Source organism: Lytechinus pictus, chromosome 4 (assembly GCF_037042905.1).
Source record: "Lytechinus pictus isolate F3 Inbred chromosome 4, Lp3.0, whole genome shotgun sequence".
In the NCBI taxonomy this organism is placed as follows: domain Eukaryota; kingdom Metazoa; phylum Echinodermata; class Echinoidea; order Temnopleuroida; family Toxopneustidae; genus Lytechinus; species Lytechinus pictus.
This window is the reverse complement of record NC_087248.1, coordinates 18,631,460-18,648,187: the sequence shown is the minus strand read 5'-3', so window position 1 is coordinate 18,648,187 and position 16,728 is coordinate 18,631,460. Positions and strand designations below refer to the sequence as shown.

At 36.9% G+C, this 16,728-nt stretch overlaps 1 protein-coding gene across 1 annotated transcript; it reads right to left on the bottom strand.

Annotated features, from left to right (window-relative positions):
• Nucleotides 1-1,896: 1,896 nt before the first annotated feature.
• LOC129258353 (exodeoxyribonuclease-like) lies at nucleotides 1,897-16,728 on the bottom strand. Its single transcript, XM_064097972.1, has 10 exons — nucleotides 16,702-16,728; nucleotides 15,145-15,201; nucleotides 12,178-12,233; nucleotides 11,184-11,241; nucleotides 10,009-10,207; nucleotides 8,575-8,646; nucleotides 6,339-6,369; nucleotides 5,590-5,702; nucleotides 5,090-5,273; nucleotides 1,897-4,619 (listed from the first exon to the last, which is right to left on the bottom strand). The coding sequence occupies exons 1-10, from the start codon at nucleotides 16,726-16,728 to the stop codon at nucleotides 4,502-4,504; spliced, it is 915 nt and encodes a 304-aa protein (XP_063954042.1). The 3' UTR covers nucleotides 1,897-4,501.

Sequence of the window (16,728 nt, the reverse complement as noted above, 5' to 3'; positions counted from 1 at the left end):
TAAAGATATAAAGGTGAACTTGTATGAGACGACCCTTCCATAAGTTGAATGTTCGCCCAAATCGAAGTAAATGTTTAGACCCGATTCTTAAATAATGTTCTCTTCTTCTCTGTTGAACAGATTTCTTTGACCCTGGTAGATTTCATGAAGACAATTTTATCTGTACTTCAAAGAATAATTTTGGCCTAATGATATAAATGAATTAAAATTTGCTGCAATTTTATGTATTGTATTCTGCAACACTGTTAATGTGTGTTAAAGTCCATGTCTACAACTTGGCTGTCTTGGTCTCTCTCTCTATATATATATATATCTCTCTTTACATGCTCCTATAATGGTTTCTGTGATTATCATGATGGTTTGAATTTTTGAATTTCTTTGCTCGCTCATTTGTACTATTACTACTATCATGCTATTGTAATAAAAGAAAGACTAACATTGGGAAATATATATATCATGCTTTTTGAGCTGTTTCATTTTTTTTCCATCTGCATGGATGGGTTGGAAAGATGGTGGAAGGGAAGGGGATGAATAGTTATTCAAGTGCACACCTTGATTTTTTTTAAAAGGGAGAATGAAAGCTTTAGAACAAGTTGTGCCCTTGTGAAAACAGAACAATCAAAGAAAAAAATCAACAAAGATTGGAAAATATTAAGATAGTTTTGTGCATTTGAATGTCAAGAAGGCTAATCTAATGCTAAGGAAATCTGACCATTGGCAATGCGACCAAGATGTGTGATGTCACACACGAGCAACTCTCCCCTTTGGACTCTGAAGAAAATGCCCCCAAACATATCTTTTTGCTGCAAGTTCTTACTCTTCCTCTCTGATATATTTTTGGGAACCAGTATTACATTGTCCACCTGTAAAAAGAACACTTGATCTACGGATAGACATGAAAACAATTTAAGCGCAGTATGTTCAAGAGTAATGGAAATATTAATGTGCGACACGACACATCGTCGTTGCATGAGGATCTCCAGGGCATTAGTGATTTCAATATTCAAATGTTCATAACTTTCTTGATGATCTTTGAAGGTTAACACGGTTTTACAGATAACAGAGGAGGTTTACGCTTCACCATGTGGTTATTCTGAAAAGGACTGTTGGATGGTGGAGCATTAGAAGGGAGTTTTCGCTTGGGACATAGGGAGGGTTCGAGAGCAGAGAAAATATATTTTCAAATGCCCTTCATAACAAAAAACAACCAAGAAGTCTTTGTCGAAAATTGGTGAATCAAAACAGCAGTTTCGTCCTGGACTCTGGACAAACATCATATTTGCAATTTTTTGTCAGCTGCGAAACTTAGGACCTGCTGTTCCGGTTCACCAATTTCCAACAAAGACCTCCCAGCTGTTCATTGTCATTTGACAGGCATTTTCAATACATTTACTGTGTTCTGGAACCCTCTGTACGTCACGGAGTGAAAACTCCTTAGAGATGACAATTGAAATGCGAGAAAGAGAAAGACAAGAGTGAGAATGTATATTGATATGAAGTGTAGTAGTCCTTAAAAGGATTGTAAACTCGACAAGTTTTATGACTTTATAGATGGAGGCAGTAAATGGAAGCTTGGTTTAGATGAGTTGAGAAGTTCTGGCAGTGATAAGTAGATGCATTCGTGTACTGATGGAGAAATGGCCCCCCCCCCAAAAAAAAAAATAAATAAATAGATAAATAAATAAATAAAAAATATAAATGAAAGGGGGGGGGGTATTGATGTAAATTTATAAATTCTCATTTCAATCTTTACTATACCAGCCATTGCCTTCACGAAGCTTACAGAAGAGGGTAATAATAATAATAATATAGGTATATTTACCCAGGGAAGCCACTTCAGTTCTGAAAACTTCTCCCAGCGGGTCACAAAACATTTCCTGTCACAGTAACAATCTCTACAAAAGAATTGTCTTTATTCCGTGGTTATCAAAGCGAAATCACAATGTACATACTGTAAAATAAAAAAACATCACAAAAGTACAATAACTTGAGCATCTTTCAAGCTTCTTTCTCATACATGTTGCATGATGGATTCATAAATCCAAATAGGTCCAGCATTCCATAATGGTCTTCACAACTGGTATCTCTTCAGCTACTCAAAAAGCATTCCATAACCATTTTCTACACTTCCCCCCATAAAGCATCAATTTATCAAAGACTGCTTTGTGAATAAATCTGTGCATTTTTGCACATTTTTTCCTGTGTATACTATCAGACCTCGGAAACAAGATTTAGTGGAACAGAAATTCACTTTCTTCTAAACTGATTACACTGTATATGCACATCTCTTTGATTTAATTTGATGTACACTTAAATAGGCTGAGCCCCTAAGGGCAGCTATACTACAATGATTTTAATGCTCCTAACTATCACTATTGTGTAGGCTGAATGATGACATACTGGAGACAAGTATTAAACTTATTTACAACAAGGTGGTTTTATCGATACTGATTGCATATTGTAACACTAACAAAGCCTGACGTCGGCAAGCTGTTATGTACCTCCCCTTTTCTTTATATAGAAAGATGCAGTTCAATCTATAAAAGATTAGTCTACACATAGACACACAAATAGATAATCATACATGTACATGATTGCTTCATGTCTCTAAGAACCACAACGTGAGCACCAGCAAGAACTTATTTACGACTTTTGAAGTCAAAGATGTACATTACAACAAAAACAACAACAAACATTGTATCTACATTCCTATTGTCTAATACTGCTTCTACATGGAAGCATCAACATTCATGAAGCTTTAATGAATTATTAATCATAATTTTAGTTTAAAACAATCCCCAAATCTTCTTGAAGATAGATAAGCAAAAAAATATGTAAAAGTTACTTCTTCCAACATATTTTCTGTTTTCTCATGCAGTAGTATTTCAAACAATCCTAAAAATTGATGAAAATAGCAGTCACAGAGACAGCGGATAGGGATGCAAGATATGATATTAGAATATCACGACAGTGAAACTTCATGGTAGGGCTACATGTTTACCTTTGGCACAACAGCTAAATACATACAGCTACTCTAATGTTTGAAACATCTAAACTACTCATGTATACACATGTATGTACATATACTAATGGCCAGCACCATTCAATCAACAGTACATAATAAACTATTGATCAAAAGAGATTCATAACTACTGATTAATGATGATGATTTATTGCTTTTATTCTGAATAGTCTCCACAGCTAGTGATCCTTATAAAATGACATGCATTCTCACATCACAGACACTAATTCTGTGATGCTTATGGTTCAAAATCACATCAAAACCTCATGTGGAAATACTGATGAAAAAGGTACTTTTTGATCATATGGTAAACATTATTATGAATCATAGTGAACAAATATTTTCAGACATGATAAAAGGGATTGTGAAATCATGTAAACACTGGGGGAAATAACAAATGTTTAACAAAACTTATGGCAATACAGTGTGAGCTAATTTACCTGGGGGCCGTTTCATAAAGCTGTTCGTAAGTTAAGAGCGACTTTAAGAACGACTGGTGATCCTTTATAGTGGTAAATGGTATATTCATTGGCGATGGTTACGCGCGTAAGAAAGGTTCACCAGCCGTTCTTAAAGTCGCTCTTAACTTACGAGCAGCTTTATGAAACACCCACCCGGTCGCATCAGAAATGGTGTCTGAATAGCTAAAATGGCTGGATATGTAATTAATGTAATGGGATCTTATTTCAATGTAGAGTAGAGGAATCTATTGCTTTAGAATATGTATTTCCTCTACGTCATTCTAGATTACTGATTAAGTCATTTTGTTGGCAAAAGATGACAATGAAATGAAGCAAAACAGAAAATTTCAAGCACTTTTGGCTCTTCCGTAGAGGGAAGTAGTCCGGGAGAAATAGCCGTTTAGTCACTTCCAAACGTTTGTGTTCTGTCTGTTAATCACTGGATGCCAAGATAGAAAGCTCATTGAAAGGTTGCTGACAGGTCACCGATAGGGTCATCGAAGATTGTCATGCATGATTGCATCATGGATACACACAGGGGCCACGGAACTGGGGGGGGGTGCATGGTCAGCCACCCACCCACTTTCAAAACCGTTACGAAGACCCCTGAATGGCAGCATTGTCATTTGTCTATCAGTGAAAGGTCAATGGCAGGTTGCTTAAAGGACGGAGGGGTCATTGAAACGGGGAACCCTGCTTGATAGTTCTTGCTGTTGTTATTACTGTATATGGCCACACAGACATGTAGTGGTCACTTAATACAAACATTAGTATTCTGTCTATCATAAAAAAATTGGTTCTGCAAGGATAGGCTCAGTAAAAGATTGATGACAAGTTGCTGGAGGGTCATCGGGCAGAGGGGTCATCGAAAGTTCTTGTTATTGTGTGGCCACACAAACCACTTTATTGTAGTGGTCACTTACAAACATTAGTATTCTATCATAAAAATTTGGTTTTGCAAAGGATAGGCTCAGTATTAAGATTGATGATGGAGGGTCATACAAGGGGTCATGGAAGGTCACATGGCCATGTAGACCACCATGGGGCAGTGGTCACTACCGAACGTCTGCGTTCTCATCTGGTTATCGCACAGCTTTGGCACGAGCGACTTGGAAATCACACCGTAATCTAGCCTCCTACATAAAAAAAATAAAAATGAAAAAAGATTTATGGGGGAGGGTGGCACATACAGAAGTTACAAATTGGACTATGGCAAGCTAAATGTGTACCTATATCTCAGCCTCAATTAAAATCTACAAATGTATAAGTTTTGCCTCATTATAAATCAAATTATTTGAATAAGTCATAGTTTGTCAACTCGGTGAACGCGATTTGATCTTAAATAATGAAATACACAATTTCCATAGAACCTAGCCAAAGTTATCTCTGCTACGGGAACAACTCAAAGGGTCAATATTTTGTGAAAATCATGGGCTTCAGACATTTTGGCACTTTGCATCCCAGTAATCGGTAAAGCATAATCTTTAATAAACAAGTGTGAAAAAAAAATAAAATTGTTGTGACTTGTGAATGAACGTGTCTCTTGCCAAACAATTCTCCATAGTCATCTCCCCCCCCCCTCCCGAAAGAGAAGAACTCGACCTACCAGCCAACATTCTTTGCTCTGCAGTTTCCCATGTAGGTCCAGAACGAATAAGCATCTGCCTGCTCAGGGTACAGGTGACGGAAGGAATCCACAAAGCCTGTGTCAAGGAGCGCAGTGAAGCCCTCCCTCTCTTGGTCAGTGAAGCCAGGCGTCTTGTTGCGGTTGCTCTTCGGATTCTTCAGATCTGTTTATAAAAATGGAAAAGATGTCAAAAACGGTTCCACAACATTTGCTACGGCGACGATTCCTCCACTCTAAATTCCACATACTAATTGAATGACCAACTTGCTATATGACCGCTGTAGAGCAAATGCGACTGAGGTATTAGTTTAATGTCAAAATCTGCTTAAAATTTGAATTTCATTATAAAAAGGTCAAAATTTTTGCTTGCTTGCACCTTTTTTTAATGAAATTTTGCCAGATACACCATGTTGTGCTCCCTCAAGTTTTTCTTGGGGGGGGGGGGGGGGCTCATTAGGTCACTGGCCCTTGTAACTTACCTATCTCCTCATGGGCAACATTCATGTCACCACAGCATATGACAGGTTTCTTGGCGTCGAGCTTTTTGAGATAGGCCATGAAATCTTTGTCCCACTCTTGTCTGTAATCTAACCTGTACAGCGACCAAGATAAACAGCAAAGAAACATTGTTTAAAAGAAGCTTTTGGAGTGGACACAACGCATCATTCACTATCAATTCAGTTCTTGCATAGTGCATACCACGTCATAGTCTGTGCTTCCATAGGGAATAACTTACAAACTGATTGGTAAAACACCACCCATACAAAATATAATTTGCCAAAATGAAATAATGTCATCTGAAGATTGTCAGTCTTACATAGCATTTGCTCTTAGAATTCTATTTTCAATCCGACATGTATGTACAGTATAGGTGTTGTGGCTCAGTGGATAAGACTTTGAATCACAAGGAATGGGTTCGAATCCAACCGCAACACTTGCATTCTTTGGCAAGGCATTGATCTGCATTGCCACTCTCTATCCAGGTGTAGTAAATGGGTACCCGGAAGGAAGTAATTTCTTGAATGCTTGAGCCTCTGATCAGGGTAGCTGTGTTAAAGCTGGGGTAAGAGTATGCAGCACTTTAAACATTGTATTAAGCACTATACAAAAATATTATATATTATCATTATTATTTTTTAATTATTTCTTTTTTCATCCATAAACAAGTGTAATTTTATACGGCAATTTAAGCCATCATGAAAGGAAATATCAAGGAATATCTAATTACCTGACAAGGCCTCTGCTAGAGTTGGGAACATCTGTGTGGAAAATGAGGGAAATAAACTAGTAAGTTGTTTGATGGTATTCACTTCCTCTCACAATAGTACGTACGCACTGAAATAGCAGAGAGAGAGCTCAGGATGACTTATTAAACATGTTACTACTAATATTATCATTATCAACATTATAAAGCGTTGCAGTCATTGCTGCCACCATCATCATTATCATCATCATTATTCTCATTTATATTATCATCATTAAAATCAAACATAAAATATTGCACATACTGTAATGTACCTACTGATCAAACATTATTTATGCCGCAGTCACATTTTACTTACAGTGTCCGCATGGTGAGTCGAAAATTTCTATATGAACCGTATACAGGAGGCTGTACAAAGATGATAAAAACGGCTGTTTCAACTCACCGTACAGCCATCTTAGGCAAAATATGACTGTACCATTAGGCATGTACTGTATATATCAATCACATTGTAAACTAAATGCAAAGTGAACATATCAAAACACATACTGTGCATATGAATTAAATAAATAATCCAAGACATATCACAGGGAATTGTATGAATGAGACAATTAAGATAACACTCCCCCCCAACATAGAGAATAAAGGAGGAATACATCCATTATAAAGAATTACACAGGCCATAATTACTTTTAGTACAAATCACCCCCTCCCCCTTAAGAAATAGAAAATAAAAGGCGGGAATGCATTCATAATCAAGAAAGATAATTATTTTGGCACCTGAAGGAAATACTCTATTTTACAAGATAAACTATAAAGGAAATGCTCTCTTGAAAGAATTTCCAACTATGATGATATGAATCAAGGTTTCATTCAGCATATATGTTTTTTACAAGAAATGCCAAACTGTACGTGGCTTTATGTAAGCGAAGATAAATAAGAGATGGGGATGTCATCAAGAGGGATAGCTAATATAAACAAAATTCTTTAACGGTTTCCTTGCAAGAATATATTTGCTTTTGGTCAATGATAAATGAAAAAACAGAATTGTTTTGATAGTCCTTTAATAAGGTAAAAATAATTATTATACTAATAATGATAATTATTATAACAATAATAATAACAGCAACAACAATAATGATAACAAACAAGTGGAATGCCTCTGGCCGTCTCACCTGCATCACGCGATTCAATATAGCAGCAGTGCTGATTTTGAAAACTACTATAACTCGCACAAGATGTTCAGTGATACTTGGTTACTCTTATTTCCACGTTTTATGAACTAGACCAATACACTTATAGAGATATGATGGCAATTCAACAAATACCCCCAACGTGGCCAAAGTTCTTTGACCTTACATGACCTTTGACCTTGATCATGTGACCTGAAACTCGCACAGGATGTTCAGTGATACTTGATTACTATTATGTCCAAGTTTTATGAACTAGACCAACACACTTTCAAATTTATGGCTGTAATTCAACAAATACCCCAATTTGGCCAAAGTTCATTGACCCTAAATGACCTTTGACCTTGATCATGTGACCTGAAACTTGCACAGGATGTTCAGTAATACTTGATTACTATTATGTCCAAGTTTCATGAATCAGATCCATAAACTTTCAAAGTTATGATGGTAATTCAACAGATACCCCCAATGCGGCCAAAGTTCATTGACCCTAAATGACCTTTGACCTTGGTCATGTGATGTGAAACTCATGCAGGATGTTCAGTGATACTTGATTAACCTTATGTATAAGTTTCATGAACTAGGTCCATATATTTTCTAAGTTATGATGACATTTCAAAAACTTAACCTTAGGTTAAGATTTTGATGTTGATTCCCCCAACATGGTCTAAGTTCATTGACCCTAAATGACCTTTGACCTTGGTCATGTGACATGAAACTCAGGCAGGATGTTCAGTAATACTTGATTAACCTTATGGCCAAGTTTCATGAACTAGGTCCATATACTTTCTAAGTTATGCTGTCATTTCAAAAACTTAACCTCAGGTTAAGATTTGGTGTTGACGCCGCCGCCGCCGTCGCCGTCGCCGCCGCCGTCGGAAAAGCGGCGCCTATAGTCTCACTCTGCTATGCAGGTGAGACAAAAACAATTACAATAACAATGATAATGAGTTACATTGCACACAATTATCAATGATAATCCTCTCTGTTTATGAACATATTAGAATGACATGGTTTAAACCTCAAACCTCCCTAATTAATAAAGTGAACAGAACTGATAGTCTACTTACAGACTCCTACAAAATAGAATGAGTCATACTCTGCCGTGATCATACGCCCTTCTTTATCGTGCTCTTCAATACCTGTGTAACACGGAAATAAAGTCTGAACATAAGACTAATTGGGCATATTCGTTGTTGATTACAACAAAATTAAAATATGAAAAATTATAATAAGGCACATATATTCACATTTGAATGGTACAGGCCTCTAAACCCAAATCAACAACAACAACATCCAACCTAAACAACAGGAATAAGATAAAATGATATACTTGTTTGTTTCTATATTCCACATAAGAATGATTTTTGTCCAAATTGATTAAGCCATTCTTTAGCTATGGTAATTCCCCAAATACATCAATCACTATTCCAATTCATTACTGACATTTTATGAATGTGCATGCCCTAAAACTGTTATGATGTGGAGGAAGTGAAATGAAAAATTTGAATTTCTGATGGTTGAAAAATTTGAATTTCTGATGGTTGAAAAAAAAAATTAAATGGCCAATTTATGTATTGGAATGCCAGATGATACTGTGCTTGACCAAACTTAAGCCAGGTTATCATTATAAATCATATGATAAATTGTAGCTTTGCTAATCACTCACTGGCTGGTATTATGTGGTCATAAATTTCTCGATGAGTGATCACAAAACAATGAATGTATCACACATTCTGTACAATCACCAATAACAAATGTTGCTTTGAAAGCTTTGATACTTAGGATCACAAGGCTCATTACCAATATCTGATGTATGTGGAAAACTAAACTGAAAGTGTGTTGCATTGTGTACTAACTTGGATAAAAAGTATGTTGCACCGTGTATTACCTTCAACGACAGTTTTTCGCAACATGAAAAAATATCTTAATAGCCATAACTAAGCATATTAACCTTGTACTTGGAAAATTCAACCCTGACAGACTGGAGTAAAAATTAAAACAACTTTTTATGTGTCAGTGAAAGAAGAGTTTTTGTAGATTAGGATAATAACAATAAAAATTATCCTGATAATAATCTGCTTCAATATAGGGGTTAGTACAGTTGGACAATATGTCTCTCAGCGCTTTAATAGATATACATGTATTAATATCCCGGTCATCAGACTCTAGCTTGAATGCACACAAACACTTTCTCCTCTTCCTTGGGAGCACTCGCAACGAGAATTCCTACACTCAACTGCAAGGCATACTACATTCACTTCACATTTTCCAGGTACCTATTTAAAGGTCAAGTCCACCCCCAAAAAATGTTGATTTGAATAAATAGAGAAAAATCAAACTAGCATAATGCTGAAAATTTCATCAAAATCGGAGGTAAAATGTCATAACTTTCTTATTTTACATCTGATTTTCATGAAATGTTCAGTGTTGGGGTGGATTTGTCCTTTAAAACCTGGGTGGAGAGTGGCAAAGTGTGGAATGGAGGGTACACGAAGACTCACCCATGCCTTTGGTGACACTGATGGGCTTCTTCTTGGAGAACAGGGCCACACCCGAATACCCCTTCTTTTCCGCAGCGTTGTAGGTGATGTGGTAGTCGTCCAGAGCTGCCTCGGGAGGGGGCTTCGTTGCATCGACTTTGGTCTCTTGGGCAAGGAAGATATCAGGGGATTCCTTGGTGATGTAATCGATCCCTCCTTTCTAAATTAATGATAATAATAACAATAATGATACTAATACTACTATTAATAATATTGATAACAATAAAAATGATAACTATAATAATAATAATAATTATAGTTATATTTATATAGTACTTTCTACTTTGTATTTCTAAGCGCTTAACATGTACATGTATTATCATTGGATCCATCCAATGTTCCAGACATAAACTGAACCATCTCCACTCCCTGGGGAGTATCCTGGCCAGGCAACCGTCTATCGGTGCACACATGCCAATCTAATCACATTGACGTTCACATCCTACCGGGAAACCCATTTAACACCTGGGTGGAGAGTGACATAGATAGAGCATAGAATTGAAAGAGAATGAAGAGAAATGACAGAATGAGGACCACATTGATCTGGAGACAAGATTGCTGAGCAAGATAGGATGGAGGTCAGGGCCCCGTCTTACAAAGAGTTGCGATTGATCCGATCAATCGCAACTATGGAAAGCCAGCAAAGTCGACATATAAAATGCATGTTGGTTCAAATTTTTTTCTAGATATGAATGTATATCGATAAATTCATTGATTTCTTGACAATTTGGTGTGTTCTCCTTTGTTTACAAAGGACATTTTGCAAATTTCCTGTAGAAAAAATTATGGCACTGATGGATTTCCATAGACTAACAATTGATTGGATCAATCGTAACTCTATGTAAGACGGGGCCCAGATGTCCAGACAGTTACCCGGTAAGCATAAATATTGGCCTTTAATGTTTTTGTTCATATTTTGGGGCAAGCCAAACTACATCCTGGATAACAAATGTCGGTGTTCCCTCCAGCATGAACAAAAATGTGCCTATGTAGATATCAACTGATAGAGCAGACTTTTAGGCATCTGTCGATATCGACACATTTCCTTCATAATCGGAAACAAAAAAATTGAAAGATTTTCTAAGACTGAAAAGTTTTTATTGAGAGCTGGGAAAGTTTTGACCCAAGCATCATACCTTGATCCATGCTTTCATTCCTCCAATGTTCCATGCTGAGATTTTCAAGTTGTATGATCTGAAAATAAATGAGGATAATAAAAGCTGAAATACATGTCAATTCACACAAAATATAATGTAAAGCATTACTATAGACCTTTTCTCTCTCTGGGCCCAAAGGTGGGGGTGGGGAGGGGGGGGGGGTGGTGGTATGTAGAATTGAGAACTGAACTGCATCCTACAAAAGAAATTAGATAAAGAGGTGATTTTTCAGTATTAGGTAGGTTATCTGGATGGCCTGCTTAAGGTATCAAAAAATACTTTAAAAGAAATCCTTTTTTGAAAAGAAAAGAACACAGAAATCATGAATTAGCTTGCATCTGCTGAGCATGCATTGATTAACGTGATGGGAATTCAACTTCATTTATCTCCATTCCCCCCCCCCCCCCCCCCCGGTCTGTTAAGCCTGTCCCACACTATGCGATCCGGGGCGCGACACGATTTTTCAAGAAATCGCATTTTGCATTAAATTCAAGTCCAAAGAAGTAAAATTATTTTATTTAAAGTTCGGCATATGAAAACTAAAATCATATTTTACTTTGCGGCAAGCCCTATGGTCGGAGTAAAGTCCAAATCGGCTTCCGGTCGCAGCCGATGATGACGTCATAACGATTTGGAATTGAATTTGTTTTTATTCATTCAGGGAGGCTCTAACTGGACTGAATTTCCATTTCAGTAGTCCTACCACTATTCCGAACTCTGATTCGTAATATTTTATTAGTTGGAATATCCATATCAAATGTTATCACAATTAATTTGAAATTCGGATCATCGCAACGAATCACACAGAGTGAGACGGGCGTTACAGAAAGAGTTGCAATCTTACACAACCCTCAAAATCAAACACAACTTGATTGTCAGCCAATCAGAAGGATGCATTTGTGACATGTGACTGATCTGTTTTCAGTTGTGTCCTAATTCAACAGGACCAAGAGTAGTAATTCTCGATACTCACTTTCCCGACTCTGATTTCCTATCCGTGGTGTAGACCTCTTCCTTTGGCTCCGATTCCTATTGTTGAAAAAAGAACAATACAGATACTAATGATATGACTGATGATGATGATACTGATGATGGTGGTGATGATGATGATGATGATAATGATGATTATCATGATCCATGATGATAATGATGATGGAAAATACAATCACTGGTGATGATGGTGGTGGTGATGATGATGAAAAAGACAATCATTGACGATGATGATGATGATGATAATAACAATACATTGTAAGGTTGTAACAAGACCCTAAATTTTGAGTCAAGTCATTTAGGCGTTCAAAAAGAGTCACGTATAAAGTGGAGCCATTGAAAGTCAATGAGACCAGCCATTGAATGGGATACTGCTTGAGTCACTTCATAGTAGCGAGTCATGACTTGATTACAACTCTGACACATTGTTTTTATATACTACATGAAGATACAATAAAAAATATATAGTTCAAGAGGTGAATGTACATGTCACAGTGAGCCAGACTGGTTTGGGTGACTCGCCATTTTTTCGCCGTTTTTTCGCTCTTTTTTCTCCCTTTTTCCCCACAGGAAACGGCTAAAAAACGGCGACAAAAAAAGTGTACCTACTATGGAAAGCTAACTGTACGCAACAATAATTTTCATCAGAATAAAATGGCGAATACCTCCCTTGTGGAAAACGGCTACAAAACGGCTAATAAAGGGCGAATACCTCCCTCGTGGAAAACTGCTACAAAACGGCTAATAAATGGCGAATACCTTCCTTGTGGTAAACGGCTACAATACGGGTAATAAAGGGCGAATACCTCACTTGTGGAAAACGGCTACAAAATGGCTAAAGGGCTAATATCTCCCTTGCGGAAACGGTAAAACGGCTAATATAAGGGTGATACCTCCCTCGGGGAAAAAGCCTTCGAAACTGCTAATAAATGGCGAAAGGCACAAAAGTAATAATAAATAGGACTAAACAAGTACAAATTAGCAAATAATGTACCACACAAGCGAGTGAGTGTACAATTGTGACAACTTGGAATAACATTGATACTGCCGTAATGTATGGTGATATACACTGTATAATTCCGAACAATCTTCATTTTTTTTCAATCATATCAAACCTTTTCTTAAAATTCATCAAACTTCCACCATAAAGTAATCATAAATACCTACAAAATATGAAGATCTAAAAATGGCTGAAATCAATCGGCCTATATCTAAAAAAAAAACTTATCAGATTCCGATTGCGCCCCTCTTCGCATGTGACATGATTTTCACTTGTGGTTCGTATACCAAACATGTGTTTGGTATATTAACAAAAATCTATAATTAACTAATTTTTACCATATTTTGTTATTTTTAGAAAATAGATACTTCATAAATATGATTTTTTTCCATCATCTTTTTCTTTTGGAAAGATGTTGCAAAGTGCTAAATGTATGCAATATATACTGATACTGTACTGTATTATTTTCTTTATCTTCTTGGGCTTGTTACCACAAAAGACCACAAATAGTAGACAGGGATTTTATATTATGCCCCCCTTTCCAAAAAGTGAGGGACGCGTCCCCCTCGGGTTCCCGCCCATGAAGAAGGGAAAATAAGAGTAAAGAATAAAGTATTCAATGAAGTTTCAATCGAATTCAATTAAATTTTATTTTCTTCTGATTGACATTTTATCAAATTTCACATGAAATATAAAAAAATATTGAAATAAAACAATGAATGTAGGCCTATACAATATGTAAATTAGATTTATGAAAGAAGGCGTAACCCCCCCCCCCCCCACAGAAAGCAGGTATGTTATGCGCAGGGCCCGATGGGAGTATAGTAACGTTCATAAGAGCTGAAATGGCTACCCCGGGTAAAATAACAATATTTTTATCTGTATGAAATGAGAATTATTACTAAATATTCCCCATGAAAACGAGAGCTTATTTCCAAAAGGAGTTCTTAAGAAAGTCTTAAGTTTATAGAAATGTTGAAAATATATATTCTACGCTTTCTATAGTCGCTTTTTCCCATTTTATGGAATGCATATCACACATTTTCACAATTTTTTAGCCATTTTATGCAATGCACGTCGTACTACCCATTTGCCCTTTTCTTTTTTTTCTAACCCTTTTTTTCTCCGTTTCATGCTCTCCCCTCTTACTACCCATCCGCCCTTTCTGTTTTATTCGCCCTTTTCTCTCCATTTTATGCACTGCACGCCTTACTACCCATTCGCCCTTTTGTCTCCGTTTTCTCGCCCTTTTATCTCCGTTTTATGCAATGCACGCCTTACTACCCATTCGCCCTTTTGTCTCCGTTTTCTTGCCCTTTTCTCTCCGTTTATTAGCCGTTTTCTTTCAGTATCTTCACTCCTCTAACAGGATCCTTCGCCGTTTTCTCGCCGTTTTCATGGGGAAATAAATAGCTCCGCTTATATTGGACAATGATGGCACTTCATAATAATTCAATGTTTACGTAGGAAACCTAATGTAGCCGTTTTTTCTCCAAAAATTCTCCCTTTCATCGCCCTTTTCTAGCCGTTTTCAAAACGGCGAAAAAACTGCAACTTTGAATTTCCCATAGGTTATAACACACAAAACGGCTAAAAAAGGGCGAAAAAACTGCAGTGGCTCACTGTGTGTGTGCAGTGTCGAGGGGCCAGGCCCCACCCCCATTGGAGAAACAAAAGTATGAAAAAGTATGAAATTGAAAAAATAATGACAGAAGAAAAAGTGTACAAAACCATGTTGCTTCCTCCTACCCTCTCATTTGCAGGCTTTTTTTTCAGACAACTTTTCTAGAAAAGTGTGCCCAAAAATGAGCAAATTTTATCAAACAAAAAATGTTGCACAAATGTCTTTTCTTGTATGTTCAAGCAATGAATGATAACATTCTTTTGCTTCTCACTTGAAAATCAAAATTTCTCTCACAAAATGAAATGAAAAGCAAGTAATTACAATACCTCTACTTTGGTTTTCTTCTGATCGACATCTTTGTCATTGCTTGCTTTTGATTCTTGCTGAAAAAGAAAATAATAATTTGTTATTGCATTGCATGTCATATCCCTCAAAGCAGGAATCATGCTTTGGTAAATGTGACAAAAATAGAATAAAAGATATATATATAGGTTAAAAATGATAAAAATAAACTGGGTTACAAAAGAAACTGATAAAACTGTACAAAGGCACTGCACAAATTCTACTCAGTCAAAATGAACAATATTTTTACACAGACTGGCTTTAATAAGCACATATGTCAATTATTAAAGGAGAATGAAACCCTTGAAACCAGCTGAATCCATATCAAAGAGAAAAATCAAAGAAACATATTGTTGAAAGTTTGAGGAAGATTGAATGAATAATAAGAAAGTTATGAGCATTTGAATTTCGAGATCACTAATGCCATGTAGATCCCCCCATTGGCAATGCGACCAAGATCTGTGATGTCACACACGTACAACTCCCTCATTACTTTAGTACTTATTTCACTTATATTCTCACTTTTATAGTCTATCACAAGGTGAGGTGTTCTCTTTATGAGAGGACAAGTACAGAGGTTTCACAACATTATATCATTGATTAATCGTTTGTCATATGATTAGAATGAGCAAAAAGAGAGGTTTTGGGGTATATTTTCAGTGTCCAAAAGGGGAGAGTTGTTCATCTGTGACATCATAGATCTTGGTCGCATTGCCAATGGGAGGATCTCCATAGCATTAGTGATCTCGACATTCAAATGCTCATAACTCTTCTATTGCTAGTCCTATTTTACTCAAACTTTTGTTGATCTTATTCTTTGATTTTTCTGCTTTCACAAAAGCTAACTTGCTCCAAGAGTTTCATTCTCCTTTAAGAGATTGTTTCAATCACAGAGAGGCTATAGCCTCTCACATCAATTGGTTTCAGAATCCAAAGTCACAAATCAGTCTTTCTTTTGCCCTTTTGTGACTTTGGATTCTGAAACCAATTGAAGCGAGGGGCTATAGCCTCTCTGTGATTGAACCAATATCTTATAGTATACAAATGATGCACAGATTAGAGTGGGTCAGTAGGAACTGTGTGCACAAGGTAACTTTGGCATGGTTTAACCCATGAGGCGCATCCGAGTGGGTTTAGACCATAATGCCAAAGTTACCGCGTGCACACAGTTCCACTGACCCACGATAATAAGCTGTGCATCATATGTTTTATAGAATGGGGGCTTCTATTAAAAAAAAAAACTCAAAAAAAAGAAGGAAATTACCGGATTCAATTCAGAAGCCGCCCAGCCCCACTCGCAAGATCCTCGTTACGAGACATCTCAGTTCCCCAGCCCTGCCAAAATTGTCAAGAGTGAGCACCGCGTGCAAGAGATGCAAGTACGGTTTCGCAACTCTCTACATAACTACTAGCCGCTCCATGCATGGCTAGCGCTTGCAGTGCTATGGTGCAATGTACCTACAGTGCCGTGATCCCGTTCCATAGACCCTGTTTTTCACACCAGGCGGTATATATTTAGTTCCCAAGACCTTTTACTTTACCCTTTTAGTCAGTTCCTTAGACGCCAT

Coding starts and splice junctions, on each gene's coding strand:
- LOC129258353 (XM_064097972.1), bottom strand. CDS start 16,728: ATGGCGTCTAAGGAACTGACTAAAAGG. Junction 8,647..10,008: donor CAGTGTCACCAAAGGCATGG/GTGAGTCTTCGT, acceptor CGTGTTACACAG/GTATTGAAGAGCACGATAAA. Junction 6,370..8,574: donor ATTCTATTTTGTAGGAGTCT/GTAAGTAGACTA, acceptor TTTTCCACACAG/ATGTTCCCAACTCTAGCAGA.